Source organism: Rhyacophila brunnea, unplaced genomic scaffold (assembly GCF_057557595.1).
Source record: "Rhyacophila brunnea isolate RB1 unplaced genomic scaffold, BYU_Rbru_1.0 scaffold_18, whole genome shotgun sequence".
Classification (NCBI taxonomy): Eukaryota; Metazoa; Arthropoda; class Insecta; order Trichoptera; family Rhyacophilidae; genus Rhyacophila; species Rhyacophila brunnea.
The window spans coordinates 28,741,266-28,759,048 of record NW_028232837.1 but is presented as its reverse complement, the minus strand read 5'-3'; the positions used below and the strand labels follow the sequence as shown (position 1 = coordinate 28,759,048).

The 17,783-nt window shown below is 34.1% G+C and overlaps 1 protein-coding gene across 1 annotated transcript in view; it reads left to right on the top strand.

The window, feature by feature from the left end:
* The first annotated feature begins 12,318 nt into the window (after window positions 1–12,318).
* abd-A (abdominal A) overlaps window positions 12,319–17,783 on the top strand; it is a 93,921-nt gene continuing 88,456 nt past the window's right edge. The window contains exon 1 of the mRNA XM_085945644.1: window positions 12,319–12,811. Within this exon, the coding sequence (XP_085801770.1) occupies window positions 12,319–12,811 (493 nt within the window). The remainder of the gene's footprint in view (window positions 12,812–17,783) is intronic.

Genomic DNA, 17,783 nt, shown 5'->3' with positions numbered 1-17,783 from the left:
ATAGATTTTGTTTGCTTCAATAGTTCAATATATCTGCCGCAGAAATTATTTAAAAGTGGAAACATGGCAAACTTTTTTTTTTGTAATTTTGATTTCCAAAGCTGCATTTTTTTATGAATGCCTTCACTTTGTCTTTTTAAACCAGTGAATGCATTAGTGGTCCTTGCATTGATTTATTCACTCTTTTTTTTTTTAAATTTCAACCATATAGACAAGTTTAACAACAAAATTATCGTTCGTAAACAAATTTGCCTCAAATTTCAACATTACGATTTGACCCTTTTATTTCATTTTTTCACGAGATAGCCAGCGCGCTTCATAATAGTATAGAAGTGAGGTATTCTAAAATTAGTCTCCATATTTTCAGACAGGTTTGCAAATAAATTTTTATACGACTGTATTTTTAGGTAGTTTATAACTAGCGGCCGTTTTATAAACTTTGCATTTCCAAACTGCAAACCTGTGGTTACATTAATTGTGTTAAGCTTTTCGCGCCTCCCTTTGCAACACTCCGCGCTTCCCAGTTTGGAAATCGCTGGCATAGATTGAGAAAGTGGCTCGCATACATTCCTTGCAAGCACATCTGTTAAGAAACCTCTCCGTTGAGTCAAATATCCTAAAATATATGTTTTCTTCAAAATATTTCTTTAGTTCTTTAGAGCAGTGTTATTCAACCGATGGTCCGCGGACCGGCACCGGTCCTTGCAAGCACATCTGTTAAGAAACCTCTCCGTTAAGTCAAATATCCTAAAATATATTTTCTTCAAAATATTTCTTTAGTCCTTTAGAGCAGTGTTATTCAACCGATGGTCCGCGGACCGGCACCGGTCCGCAAGAATTTATTACCGGTCCGCGAAAGCTTTCACGACTATATCGCTACACGATTCGGGGAATTCACACTAGATGAAATGCTGAGAGAATTTTTGGATGTAGCTTATATTAGCCAGAAAGTCATATTCAAAATCATAAGCGAACATTGAAAATAGATATTAAATCATGCGCTCTTGATCCTCGTGAGAAAGAAAAGCTGATCGAGCTATCTTCTGAAGTCACTCTGGTTTTGATAAAGCCCTTGATAAAGAATATCCATCTCTGAGTTATAAAGATCAGATTATTTGTAATTTTTTCGACTTCCTATTTTTGTGCTGCAGTAATAAAAACCAAACAGAGAAATCGTATGTTCTTCGAATTCGTCTCTCAGAAACAATGCTGCAACCATGTATATGTATATCAAATTTGCTTACAAAGAAGCAGCAGCAGATGTGGCAGTAACCAAAAGTTGTAATTTTAAAACATAAGATTTAATAAATAAAACTCTACCCATAATGGTTATTATTTGTGGCTAATACCGGTTCGCGAAATATTTCTCCTTTGTTCACCGGGCCGTGGGTGTTAAAAGGTTGAAGAACATTGCTTTAGTGTTTAGTGAATGCTGTATCAAATCAAAACTGACTTCATGTATTATAGTCATTGCAACTGCTGTTCTGTGAACTTTTGCATTGTCTTCGAAAATATCACCTTTCTTCTAGGCCAAATGCATAGATGATTTTATTAGCTACTTCTTTGCTTTCAAACAATACAATATTTTTCCTTAATACCTACGTATCGTATCACTGATGCATATTTTTCCATTTGAAAGATATCTCGTCACTGTTGTCAGTGAAAATTGTTCCAGGTGGGGTACGCATCCGAAAAAATAGTGACCGTGACCTTTATTGTGTGTTCCAATGAATTTGGTTTCGGTGGTACCGATTCACGCCTGTGTGACAACTATGTTGATTTTTCTTCTTCGCACATACGAAATCGTCTCGACTGTGAAACGGTCATAAATCAAAACGTCCAGCAATGTTACAACCCTCTTCCGCGCACACAGGCGGGACCATGCCGAAACTACACTGAAACGAATGACCGACCGCGAAAAGCAGCATCTGCGCATGTAACATTTTGCTGTTCTTCCTGCAGACCATCTCAAGTGAAATTTGTTACATGCGACAAGTAGATTTTTTTTCTATCAAAAATGTCGCACCGACGCTATGTGCGATGGTACATTAATTTACACGTTACAGTTTTTATTTCTTTAGTCGTCCCTTTCGGTGTTCTCCTTTATACCTCGTTCAACCGCATTGAAAATTCAATAAAAATCAAAATGAAATGGGCTTAATTAAAAATTAAACTATGATTCAAACTTCAATAGTAAGTAAGTACCTACCTATAGGTATAAATTCAAATGAGGGTAACCGTTTTTCTTGCCAAAAAAAACAATTATGACAGAACAAATCTATTTTTTCCACATTTAAAACAAAACTATCATCATTTTTTTTTAAATTACCTAACTCTCAAAGACAAACCAAATAACCCACGAATTGGGATTAAAAAGTCAAAATAGCCCTTCCTATAATAAGTGGATATCATACCTATTGCACTTAATTATCAAACTACACTCTTTAATGTGGAATGTCGATTTTTCTAATCAAATAATAAGATATTGTAAAATAATAAGAGCTGTACCTAAGTTAATTCAGCATGAGTAACTTTTTAGGAAATCGTTTTCCCATTAAGATCATATCTATTATAAACGACACCATTATGTAGTGTTATTATTAAAAAATAAACAAATAAAAATAATTGAATGATATTGATTAATTTTACCATGCTACCATCACTACCAATGTTCTATTTGAATTTTCTCTCGGCTCAATTCAACAATGTAGCTCCTAAATCATTTTGAAATAATTCAAGTAGAAAGTCGTCATAAATTACTGGCGTCTGCGAGATTAATTGTTCGTCGTAAGCTCATTTTCTGAAATTCCCTTGGAACAACATAAATTTTAATAACGAATTGAAGTCAAAATATGTAAATTATGTACACATTAATGACAAAAACACTAATTTAATTTACTTGAGTTACGTGCTCTCATTTCAAACGGGAATAATAATATTATTATTGTTCTTTGCATGTAGAACTGTGAGTAAATAACTGCACATATAAATAGATAGGCACGTATTACCACTTTTGAGTTGATTATAAAAAACTCAAAACTTACTCAAACACCCCAGGTATTATTATGGGCAGAATATATCTTAAAATATAGCGTTCATTTTTATGTATAGACGTAGATTAATTTTAATGGATTCGATCTTTACCTACCAGCTACCTACATAAAGTTAGGTCACAGTAAAAAAAATAGATACTAGGTACGAGTACATCACTTAGTTTTGGGTCGAATCTAGGTATAAGAAATCACAACGAAGTATCAGAAATTTTCCAACAGGGCCGCGTCAAGGAAGGCCGCTAGAAAAAAAAGTGAATACATATATAAAAGAAATAATTATTTAATTTTAATCTAAATATTTAAGTAAGTATAAGTACTTATTATAACAATAGTTAAAACATATTTTACATTGGTACTAAATATCTTTATTATATTCTGAATTAAAACGTGAAGTAACTTGAAACTAGCGGTCTGAATCGATGTAGCACAAAGCACAATTTAAAAAATATTTTTACTGAATGCCACTTATGATGAAAATTTGCTACATTTTCTACAATCTCTGAATTGGGGCCCAACCGGACAAGAGGCCCTAAATCTCAGGTCAATAGTTGTTAATGAATGATGATAATAATATTTATTTTTATTCTACTTATACCAAAAACCTATTCCTAAAATGTCTTTGCTAACAAAAGGCTCTCGACATTAATTTTTAATGATTTTTTTTACAAATACTGAATGGTTCTTTACATAATTTTATCATGGGGTCCCAATATTTAATGAACGTTTTATAGAATGATATTATCAAACATGACAGCGATTCCATAAAGTTTTAAGAATGATTGAATTGATAACTATAGGTACTTATAAAATACAATAATATTGGCCGTGTTACCACCAGAACTATTTTTTGTAAATAGGGGAATTCGGGGAATAATGATAGGTATAGATAAGTAGTCAATGGGTCGAGGTGTAAAACTCTCCTTAAACTGAAAACAATGTTTTGTTTGAAATCTATTAACAATTATAATCAAACTATAAGTCATATACGAGTACCTAACAGGTAAAAAAGATGTACATGGGTAAGTACCTAAAAGTACAAGTGGGTTCTTAATTACGTGACACCGTAATTTGCAAAGTATACAATATTAATTTATATTCATGGGGGAGTAGGGCACCCGACTGGTTAAATCCGCCCCTGGGTATATAAATAATTGAAAAGAAATAATATAGTTTAAATAACATTACATACATTGCTTGTTTCAGGTGGATCCATCGACTAATCAGTAGCTTGAAGAGCAGCAGGGTGAGTTTGTTGTGCAGTGCATGCTGTAAAAGAAAAAAAAGCTCTTACGTATGATTTTAATATTAGATGACCACAAAATTTTATTACATGAACAATGATATGTTATCGTAATCTTGGAAAAAAAACAATTGTTAAATATATGTTTTATTAGTTAGGAGTTATGTAGCTACTTCCTTTGTTAAAATTTTTGTATGCATGAGTTCTGTTAATAAGTATGACTATAATCCTAATATTATTATGTAATATTGTAATTTACTTTACTTCTTTTACCTACATCATCATGTACATAGTGAGGATTTATTTTTAATTATTATTAAATCAACTAAACAATAATTCAAGTGATACATTTTTATTTATATTTGACTCATTCTTCCAGTTTGTGTGTGATTTTCGAAACTATTTTATAATGGAATGGAAACCTGTTAAAATCTAATTAGATTTTTATGAAAATTCAATTATTCTTAAAATGAAGCTTCATCTATTCAACGGCAGGTGGTAGAGTTTTTCGAAATGGATAAAAATGTTAGCTATGTATTACTGAAATAATTAATAAACTTATTTACGTCAAACGTCATTCAAAGTAAAAAAAAAAACAATAATATTAATACGGGTACCCAGAGTACATACAATACAAAAATACTAAGTAAATCCTCGTCTCCTATTATAGAATGACGGTCAAAGAATAATGGTTAGGAATAAGTTTGTCGGCGCTTGATTATCCAAGCTGTAGGAAGTTGGCTAGCCAATGGTTGTAGTGCTATCAATTAGTGGTCCCCAACCTTTTTATCACCCCGGACCGGTCAACGTTTGATAATTTTTCCACGGCCCGCTGAAGGGGGGACGTTGTTTATATTTTAGATTGTTTTGATTTAATTGTATTATAACATGCCTTCAAAATAAATTACAGTTACACCAAAAAAATGAATACCTATAAAGTGATTTACGAGGGGCGTAGTTTTAAGGCCGCCGTCATTTGCAATCTCTCAGCTCCCGGTTAACCTCCCGTCCATGGAAAGTCTCACAAACCCGAGAGAAATACAGCACAGTAAATAAAATGGAAATAATTTAATGTTCCTTGGGCGGCCCGGTACCATTTGATCCACGGACCGAGGGTTGGGGACCACTGCTATAAATGATGACGAAACATATCTTGGTAAGGTACCATATTGACAAACTTAGGTACCTACTTACCCATTTATAATATTGATATTGACTTTGAAACATATTCGAAGTTAAGTTTTGAAAGCAGAGACCTGTGTGTCTCGGAAAGTACATCGGTAGGTATTAGTACTACCAGCTAAAGTTGAAAGGTGACCTGCAACTACATATCTATCAATAAATAAGGCAAAGCGATACCCCACGTGTATTACCTATATTGCTTTTTGTTCATAATACTTAAGTACCTAATAATTATAGGTACAAGTACCTACCTAAGTATCTAACAATCTATCAACGTTGAACATAATATTACGTGTACAAATTAATCTGATGTAATACACCTAGGTACATATCTAGGTAGGTACCTACATAGGCATGCCTTATTCGTTGAAATATATAGTGAAGGACACTTTCCAAATTTGGTTTCTACACTTATCATGGATTATTAAGGTAAAGGTAGGTAGGTAGTAATCATAGGTAATATGGACCCTTCTTGTCAATACTCCAAATAAAGAATAAATTTCTACAAAACTCTCACTAGGCGAATATCTATCTACTGACCTAGGTATATAGGTGCATACTTAATACAACTAGAAGAAGAAGACATAATTGATATGACGGTATTGAAGTTTTCGGAACCGCAAGGATGACAAAATCACATGTGGCCCATGTGGATGAGAAAGGCATAACCGCAAAATGTTCGCGTTGATCATTATTATATTTCCTGATAGTGATCCACTCATCGTACATCTTTAAGCAAATTTTTTAAGGGCCTTGTCTCAAGAATGGAAGACACCCCACAACATAATGTAGGTACCTACACCGCTTCTATAGGTATACCGGAATATCGGAAGGGAACAGTATTGTTGGGAGAACCTTTTAAAAATAATTTTACAGAGGTTTTGCTTGCGATCCGCTGACATATCGGCTCTGAGTGAGGATCGGTTGTTCAAGTCGTCTCTCCAATTGGGAGAAATCCATGTTAAAGTACCTCTTCCGTCTTCCTCAATACCAGGCCACCTTCCGGTTCCTCGACGTTTTTGAAGACATCTCTAATATCGTCTACTCAATGTCGTTGGAGAGACATTAATGAGGCGACTCTGTCTGTATAAAGATGACATGAGGAAGGAAGTGGTCAAACTCACCTTGGGTGTTAGTAGCGATGACCTATCGAGTACCTACAGACTGGGGCACCGACTGATTTGGCCCTATAATATTTGACAAAATTATCACATGTTCTAACAACTCGACGATGTTATAATAATAATTCGTAATAGAATGGTGGGTTGGGACTATTTAGGGCAGGGGTGACGAACCTGCTACCTTTTAGGGTCTCAAGTGTGGCCTTTTGACTGAATCCAAAAATCATTTTATTTTAAACCTAATTTTTTTCTGTAAGTAATTATAATTTTCATTTATTAGGTACTTACCTACCACCTATAAGAATGTTAGATTGTTTTTATATCAATTTAGTGTATTTGTGCATACTTATAAATTTAAAAGTACTACCTAGTGTAGGTACTAGTAGAAGTAACACGATCACATCAATACCCAGGCTTTGATAAAATAACATACCTAAATGCATTGTGACCTCACGGGGTATCGAACTTGGAGACGCCGTATGAAAAGCCAGTGTCTTACGCACTGGACTACGGTGGCTGGCACTATAGTAGGTTCCTAAATGTATAATACAAATTCTATAAATAATTATAGTAGGTACCTACGGTTGGCAGCATTGGGCGAATAAGTGATAAGTACCTGCCTAGATATTTTTAGTTATAACAGTTTGGGAAACACTGAAACTAAGGAATGACTAATGAATATCTTTGACTAAATAGATTTCAATGACAAGTTTTCAAAGTGAAAAACTTTGTTCCTCGGTGGCAAGCTAGTATAGTAGCCATGTGTGTTTACGTAATAGAAATCACCGTAGAAAATGTTAAGAGTGTCGTGTGTCAAATTATCGTCCGATAGCGCATGGCGTATGAAAACATGACAATAACATAAAAAGTAACACAACTCCGGATTCTTACAATGCTGATAAAAACACGAAGTGCTCCGTAAATCGTAAAAGTGGCGCAATAAACCTCACGGGGAAGAAGACCAGAGGACTCGTCACTGGGCCGCGACCCGCACAAGGTAAGTGCCTGCTTTCTCATTTTTATTAGTAATTATTAGCTACTCTAAGTAGGTAACTATTTACCTACCTACGTAGATAGGTACGTATGCGTACCTTAACCTAGTAGACAACCGTATTTCTGAAGATACTTTTATTTTACTTATATTTTGATCCTGTTTTGATTTCACCTACAAAGTCGTTATCTCAACTACCTAGTTAACTGACAGATTTATTGTACTAGTGACAAGGTAAGGACCTAGGTATTATAACTAGTAGGCATATACTTACCTACTTATTACCTACCAGCCTAAAAATAATCATAATACTATAAATTAAAGAAAATGAGGTCGGTAAGTATGTAGGCATGTAGTACAGTTTACATACACTAAAGTAACACCAGTTACCTACCTAATTAAAATTAAAGACTATAGATGGGTAAGTAGGTATATATTAAAATAAGTAGGTCTACCTACCTACCTACCTACTATTCGCAGTTAATCTAAGAATGTGTTAAGTACTTAAGTATGTTATTTTATTACGAATTATTATTGACATTTTAATTATGGGTAGGTACACTCTTTTTCTGCATACTGCAATACTGCATAGGTAATACCTACATACCTATATTTATTACTTTAAAAACTTTTTCTTTGTTTTTTTAACGTCATGTTGGGAACATCTTAAATTTATAATTTGTAAAGTTCACTATATCTACAAAAATAAATAAATTTGAATAAATACGAAATTTATTGAATTTGAACAGGTGAAAACTATATCCCACAGAAATAAAATGGATTCTGTTTGTCCAATGATTGATATCCATTTGTGATACATTAAATTCTGTAAATGGGACCCATAAAAAAGTTGTGCCGTAAAAACCATTTTATAGATATTTTAACGACCATCTAAATTTCATATAAAAAATCTGGAAACACATCATTAAAATTCGGCCCAGATAAGAATGTTCAAAGCAATCGTTCACGAGAACAGGAAACATTCTTTTTTTCAAAATATATAAATAAAAAATAGAAACAAATACAGTCGGGCCCTCTGGCACTGAATGAGCGTGTGTAGTTCTTCAGCTGTTTCGGCTTTGGAACGTTTGCTGCGGCGGGTCGCGGGGAACCATTGAATCGACGCTATTGGCCAATTGTCGGGCGCGCCGGCACGTGATTGGCTGGTCGACCATCTCTCGTCACGGCCATCGTTGCCTGGAAAGACCTCAACAGAACAACCGTTATCCCTCTCTAATGTGCCATACGCAGGTACGAATTAACGAGCGACTACCGCGTTCTGTTAATGTGCCATTTTTGGGTATCACTATTCACTACAGTGCGACTTGTTTTAACCATTTCACATTGTCGCCTCTTGAGGCATAAAACTTATTGTATTTAAAAATGTTCATAAATTTGTATCAGATACCATAACATTATTGATGCTAACGCCATAAAAATGCAAAGGTCGCACATTGCTCCAATTTCCACAATTTTAGTAGGTACCTAATAAGTACTTATAAACTTTTAATCCTAAGACAACAATTAACATGTATCTAACTATACGATCTTAATTGGTACAATACTGATTTGGTACAAGTCTGTTTACTGGAAGCCAGGCGGAAACAGCGGCAATTTTCATAGATAATTTCAGCAAAAATACATGAATTCAAAAATTTGAAGCTAGCCTAATCTAACCTAACTTAACCTAACCTACCTAGCTAACCTAACTTAACAAATAATCCAGTATATCGGCTATTTTCAAAATTTGTTTGTCGCTGGCTTCCATTATACAGACAAGAACCGCGTTTTTTTTCTAATTTGAACATCATTCATTATTATATTGACCGGTATCCAAGGTATTAGGTATTAGGTGAAGAAAGCTCGAGAATAGCGGATCCTTTAATTTTAATAGTAAAGTTGATAAATTCATATTTATTAGAAATATTATCTACCTAATTAGCGACTTGTAATTTATTATTTGTATTTCGTATTAAACATGTAAGTACTTGTATTGTTTTGTAAGTATAATGTCCGATCCTTAAAAAATCATTTGGGAGGATGGGCCCCCATATAGTGGCAATTGTATTAACAGATTTTTGTTTTTGTACGAGAAATGGAAGTTTTGCAACATTATTAACCTACTAGGTCTGTACCCTGAGTCCAAACACACGTTAAAAAATAACGCGTTTTTTTGCCATACCAAAGATTTAAACCTGGCACCCACGACGTTATTGTTCGACACGTTATCCGCTGAGCTATCGTGGGCATAATAAAAAATATTAAAAAAGGAAATAAGAATAGTCTAGCTTAACCAAGCTTAACCAATAAAACATCGTATTAACAAATACGTACTAAAACAAGGTGTACATATCTTCAACTTTATCCGAACATCCTCGTCAAATCAGATAATAGTTAAAATTGTCACTTTTGTTGTCACGTACGTTACTAAAACAGTGTCCATACTAAGTCAGGATGTTAAAGACTCGTGGTCTCGTCTGTACCATTTGCTGTGAATCAGGTTTTCGGGGTTAGCATAAATGTCTTAGTCTACCCACCATGCTAAACATGCGCTTCGGTTTTTCTTTTTGCTTTTTTGTTATAATGGGGTCAGCTTTGGCTGAACGAAGTTTACTACATCCTCTCAAACTCTCAGACTCAAATGAACACAACTATACTACTATTGAATAGCGAATTTAACGAATATCCGATCTGCTTTGCCTGGTGATTGATTTAAAACTCAACTCGTCTAATATAGCATTAAATCATAGTAGCAGAACGCTCAGGGCATTATGTAAACGGACCAATTCATCATGTGGTCCATAATATTATAATATATACCCAAGTATACTTTTTGAATAGATGGAGGGGTAGGAGCTGAGAAACAGTTAAATAATAACCTAGCAAGAACTTGTTTTTGTATGCATTATGTATGTGACCAAAACATATGAAAGTGAAGCAATATAGAAACTCCTCAACACGTCATGCCTATTAATTTTCTACATTTTCATTGGGAATTCACAAAAGGTTTCATTTGCCAGAAAAAAGCATTTCTTCAACATCTTTTCTCAACATGAAGTCTCACATTTGAATTTGGTATTTGGTTATTTTTCTGTACCTTAGGTATTAGGCATTCTTGAGATATAAGTACTTATTGAGGAAATATAAGGTAGGTATCTCTCTTTCATACAACAAGAGATAATGACAATTTGATTATTAAAATTAAGAAGAAACGAAAGTATGTGGTTATGTTTTGTTTGAAACTGTAAATACATTATTCGACTACTCAGAACTATTGAGTATGATCGATGATTAAAGCCAACTTCTCTATTCATTCTTCAATATCATTTTCATTTTTTGCGACAGGTTCAATACCTCCTTCAGTTATTCAAACTGGATTAAGTGATCTTTTTGTCTACCTTCTTAACTTCTCTTCATGATTTAATATGCTGCTTTTATTTTAAGGTAGGTACCTACTTTTTTTTTAATATAAAATTTTATGTAAGTAAGTATAATTGTATTTTATATTGCATTATATTTTACTTCATTGTAACATTTTGTTATTATTGTGCGTTCTCTTTTACTATTGTATTTAATACTTTTTTGTATGTGCATGGACCGTTAATTTATAAATAAATAAATAAAAAACTGGTAAACTCAAAATGTTTCAAAAGTCACAATTCAACGTAAACACATCTTTGAAATGACTAAGATTTTAATTTAAAAAATAAGGTACGTACAGGATTCTGTCACCGACGTAACTAAAGCCATGATATTTTTGACTTTTTTTACAGTTCTTTATTGACATATTTTTCCATGCGCAAATATACTTTTTTTTAAAGATTATTTACCAAAATGTATTGTGCAATATGTGCTTAATATTTAATAATCATATTAAAAAACTAAGGCTTTTAGGCAAATCACACTCCAATATGGCAGTACCCAAGTGTTTACAGTTTTGTAAATTTGGTTTCTATACCTGTTACCACCCATAGGCTCCTATATAATAAAAGGGAAAAATAAAATAGGAACGAATTGAAATTTGAAATTACATATATCTGAATTGCCATAACAAACTTTCAAATTATAGAAGTTAAATCCTTGCAAATAAAACTAGTGTAATAGGTGTTTTGTTAATTTTGTTGTAAACTTAGATTTTTTCATTGATATAAAATTAGTGAGCAACACCTTGTTCACTTGCAACACACAACTGTTCAATTCCAGTGTAAACTACTATTGTTATGGCTTGTCGCATCAAAATATAGATACTTAAATAAATCATTGATCAAAGAATAATTTCCTATTAAAAACTATGTTATTTAAAAGTATAAGATTTACTGATCTCCCGTTTTATTAAGGTCAAAAATAAAACTTATATGCAATTTAATTTAGTATCTCGGGCGTCATTTATCGGCGTCGCGTGTAGCAGCGAAAGGGTCAAAAGAGACGTCGTCGGCCCGTAGAGCGGCGTCCTTGTCTCTCTCGAGGGTAGACCTCACGGCGCAGCGGGGTACGGAGGGAAACGATCCGCCATGGCGGGCCGGCCGGCCCGATACCAAAGCGAAGACATTAACAGTCCGCGAGTAAAGCGAGCGGCACGCCGATCGCGCGCCCATACAACGAGAGTGCGTGACGAGATCCACGATCTAGTGCGGCCGAGCCATCCGACATCCTCCCCCAGCCGCCTCCCCCCCGGCCCTCGCCATTTTGCAATCGTCGCATTTCACCCCGGGTGATGGCGCGCGCCAGATTATGAGCTCCAAGTTCATCATCGATAGCATGCTGCCGAAGTACCAACAGCCGCTGCACGGGAACCTCTTCGGCGGCGCTCTCGAGCTCGGAAACTCCCCGCCTCGAACGGGCGCCGGGTCACCGGCCCAGCCCGCCAGAATGTACCCTTACGTTCCTCATCATCAACAGTTCGGCGGGGCGCCCGTGGTGGGCGGATTTCCGCCTGCCGCCCTCGCGGCCGCAGCGGCTGCCGATGCCGACAAATCGTGCCGTTACCCGACTTCAGAGTCAGTTGTTAATTATTTGGGCCACCATCAAAACGGTGGAGGTACGGGGGCGTCCGTGTCGGCGGCATCGGCCTCGATGGCCGCCGCCGCCCAGTTCTACCATCAGGCAGCGGCTGCGTCAGCGGCCTCTGCAGCCTCTGCCGATCCTCTGGGCTCCTGCTCACAAGTCGCCCCCGCCCCCCAACCGCTGCCCGATTTGCCGCGCTACCCTTGGATGTCAATCACGGGTCAGTATTACATTAACTTTCATTACTCGTTTATTATCTCCTTCCTGATCCATCTTCCAAGAATGTTTTCATCCAAAATCATGACATTGTTTTCCCATGTTGCTAAAGCATAATATCATCTGTCATTGAGGAAAATGTAAACAGTGCAGCTAGGTATAATAGTGGTGACTGAACCATTTTTTTTAAACTTTGGTTTTGTTTACGTTTCTCATTCCTATGATAATAGGTACCCGAATAGAGATGTAGGTAGGTACTTACCCACCTGTTTACGATTTGGTAGGTATGCGAGTAGGTACATGTAGGAGTAGGTGTCCTGTCATCTTACTTTTCCATCTCTGACAGCCTGATAACCTAGCAATTTAGTGTTTAATCTTAACGTTTGGTTAATGGTAGCACATGTACATGCAATAAACTTTCAATCTGGTGTGATGGAAGTCACTTTTATGGTCCATTATATTTATAACTGAGTGATAAGATTCTACAACCTACATACAATTACACTTGGTAAATAATATTATTGGTTATTTTATTAATATTATATTTATAATAGAGTGATGATAAGATTCTACAACCTACATAAAATTACACTTAGTAAATAATATTATTGGTTATTAATATTTATCGAGTCACGTGTAGGTACTTCTTAAGCACCTTTAATTAAACGACTATAGGTATATTATAAATAAACCATATTAACACTGAATAGGTACATACATGGTTATTTTATTAGGCACTTGATCATTAAATCAAACAAAATGAGTCAACATCAATCATCAATATTCCCATTACACATTTATAATGCATGGCTAAGTACTAATATAACCTATGCATCTCAATGTTATCACCTGTATACCTAGTTACAGCTATATGTATATAATATATATACCACTATTTGCTAGACAATAATGGCTTATTGGTCATTATTGCTTGTAATTATATACTTCACTATATACAGGTATAATCCATTATTAATTAAAAAAATATTTTGAATTGAAATGAAGGTTAAAACCTTTTTTGGAGGTAATTAGTAATCATTGGTGGATAGATAGATTTAGGAATGATAAGGTTTTACAGATGGCCATAGGTCATATTTATAGATGTTGACTAGGTACTTTCGGTACCTAATTATAATTATGTACATAGGGTACCTCATGAAAATAATGGCCTACCTATTGGCTATTGTCCAAATAGGGATGTGCTCATATTGTTATGTAAACATTATAGGTAGGTACTTACCTACCTATACTTATTTATGATACTTTGTGTATGTTGAAATATTATTTTTGAAAGTTTAGATGGTGTCTATCTTTTACGCCTTATATTGAATTAAACGGCAGTATTGTAGGTACTACATAGAAAAATATGACGTTATAAATTATCTTTCACGATTTTGCCATAATTTTAGGGATTATTGATAAACTATGGGTATTTTTTTGGCGTTTTGGTTTAGGCAACAAATCCGACGGCAGAATATTCGGAACTAAAGCATTTATAATATATGTATAGGTATACCATTGTATTTATAGTACATTTAACATGTATAGGTAGGCCCATTACATAAATATACTTGACTAAATAAGGAGCCATATAGGTACCTCCTATAATCTGAAGAATATGATATCTACATAGGTATGAAAAATAAACAATATCTATGTAAGCATGATTTGATAAGTATATGCATATTATTAAGTAATTACTTGTGCACTTACCTAGGTACTGGAATCAGGATTAGTATTATACCTACTTGGTACCGCCACCCTACATACCTATTTGTTAAGTTTGATTAAGGATTAAGTACTCGTAATCGCCTACTTAACACTAAGCATATTACTTACTATTATGAAGTACCTATCATTAATTGCAGTTTACTTTACACAGTAAAATTAAGTAATATAGAATTAAACAAAATTTACAAAATACAGTAATATACCTACCAACGTTTTTTGTTATGTAGGTATTTACTCGGTCGATCAAAATTTTGTTTCTTGTGGATAGGTATTTGTCACAAATGTGTTAATTCGTATTGTGCATTTACTCGGTCGATCAAAATTTTGTTTCTTGTGGATAGGTATTTGTCACAAATGTGTTAATTCGTATTGTGCTTGCTCTATCAATACCCTATGTACGGTTATTCTGTTAACGGTAGTTGAATCTATTGTTTATGCACCATTTCTCAAATAGGTACAAATAGCATTTTGTCTATTTTGTATATACAGAATATCGACCATCCGTCGGACACACTTCCCAACGCCCTCTATAGGTACTCACTTAATACGGTAATATGACCTATAAAATTCACAATATATTATTAACGGCCCATACGAGAGGAACTGCACAATAAAGTTTATCACGCGCCGTTAGCGGGTTGTAACGACGGCCGTTACGCCGTGAGGGGCGCTAACAAATCACTGCAGATAAATAACCTTCCTTACTTGCACTTGAATGCATCATCTTATGTCGGACTTTCGGATTTCCATTTTCAATAGGTCATTGCAGCGTATCGACCCATTATGCTTTGCCTCAAGAATTGTTGGAATAATATGCCTTTTATAAATCAGAATTTAGAAAATTATTATTATCAGCAGAAGTTAACCCTATTAAAATTATTTTAAATTCCATTCCGTAAAAATCGGTTTACGACACCCGGATATCGTATTGCGACATCTTCTGGCTCTATATATAGTAGGTATAGGTTCTGTATACCTTAAGTATGTATACTTAAGCACTGCAAAATACACGTTATTTAGTGTAGGTAATTAGGTAGGTACCTACCCAATAAATATTGTGAAAGTTGTGCGTATCTACTCGTGCATACTTTCGTATTCTTTTTTTTAAACATGGCGTATAAAGATGCCAAAAAGTGAAACTATGTTCGGTAAAACTAATTCATATAAATGCTCATTTCGACTATACCTAATTGTCTATTAAATTTATTCTTTTCCGTTTGCTATCTTGCCCTGGATATCCATCTTGTACATATTATTAAATGTTCACTGATCACTAGCCTAGGTACCTATATGTATCAAATCTATATGGATACTACAGCCATACTTCCACAGGTGCTCTCACGGTACCGACCACTGGACATATTTATGTAGCTTTGTAGAAAAAAAAATATGGGCAACAATGAAAGATTGATGCAGCACAGATATTTATTTGTTTAGCTTCCATGATGTATGTACATTATCTAAGACAGTCATTGGAGCATAAAAACTTATATTAAATACTGGCATGAGTTTAAATTAAACTTGCTCCAAATCAGCATCAGTATAAAATATAAAGCAAACATTTACATATCAAGGCGTGTTTTCATTCATTGCAACATACCTCAAATTTATTTGGCACTCAACTCAACCATTCGAGCAAATAAAAATCTCATAAAAGATATTTTAAAGTCTCCATTATACAATTTAACTAAGCCATTTGATCGACGCGCCTTCTATTTGAATTCGGCATATTTTTTATAATTTTATACAGTAGGTATCAAATATATAAAACCCGAGTAGATAGGTATGTAAATTTAATGTTTTATCGAAATTTTACGAGACTTATTGTCCATATAAAAACTTGACATGTCATACAAATAACATTAAAGCAATTTATTCACATTAACAAACCACTTTTGCATTTTTAAACAAAAATATTTACGTCGAAGAAAATGCGCCGCTTTTCTTACATTATTAATTCATGAATCTTTAAGAGCCATCTGCGAGTCATTCAAACTAATAATATTATGTACGTTTTCTCCTTTCTTGTAAAGTAGGTGAGTACCTATTTCATTTTGTTAATTTACCTCCCATAATAATATGACCTGAAGTTTAATTCTATATTATTGTTTTATACCTTCCATTGACTCACCTAATAAATAAAATTTGAAATGCAAGCATTTGAAATCTGCAACTAAATTATTACGGAATTTCAGTGAACTATTTTTTATTTTTCTTCGCATGGGTAGGTACTTGAATATTTGAAGCAATTGACATTTTTTTCATTTGAATTGAATTTGAATTAGGTACTACATCATTTTTTACTAGGTTTTGTAAGCCTACTCACTACTGATTTGTATGGAGGTAAAATGTCATTTTGTTTTACCGCCTACCCCAAATATTATTATGATTGCAATATAGATAAGTAGGTACTACATAAATATTGATATACTGACCTACCTATTTCCTGAATGGAATCTATTTTATTTACTGTTTACAAATGCAAACAAGTTGATTTTCCCAATATGTTGGTAACGTTTGAATGTTTTTACGGGTATGTGTATTTTTATGGATAACAGCGTTTATGGGCTATAAAAAGTTTTAATGGCGGCCGGCGGTATCCAGGAGGCACCGAGAAAGTCTCCTGAAACCCATTTCCCTTTATTGGGGAATTAAATGTCCTATAAATCATTTGTTCCTGATACAGGGAATCAGATAGGTACAAATAACCTTTTTTTGTCACATCACTTATTTTATAAATAAATTTTGTATATCGAAAAACTAATGAACTCTACAGTTAATTGTACCCGATTGACCAAACCAATGCAATCTTTATAGTTTTAGATAGGTAACTAACTAACTGCCCATACCTATTAGCATGCCATCACTAAAGATTTTTTTTAAAGTAATATACCTATTAGGTACGTATTATGAAATACTGGATAGACACTTATAGTATAATCATTAATCATACAATACAATAATATGCCGTGTTAATTATCATTATATAAATATACCTATATAGGTATATAAATACCCCATAATATATTTTTATAGATTTTAATTAATTACCTATTTTAATAGTTGTTAGTTATTGCATATTACACACCTTACCTACCTATAATACCTATCTAAATATTATTCTCATATCAAGAAATTTAATAAAATGTTCTACACCTTCTCTTGGAAAATTTGCCATTGACATCTTTGCAATGCATTAAATTTATTAAATTGAAATGCTTAATGCATTCTCACATGTGAGAAAG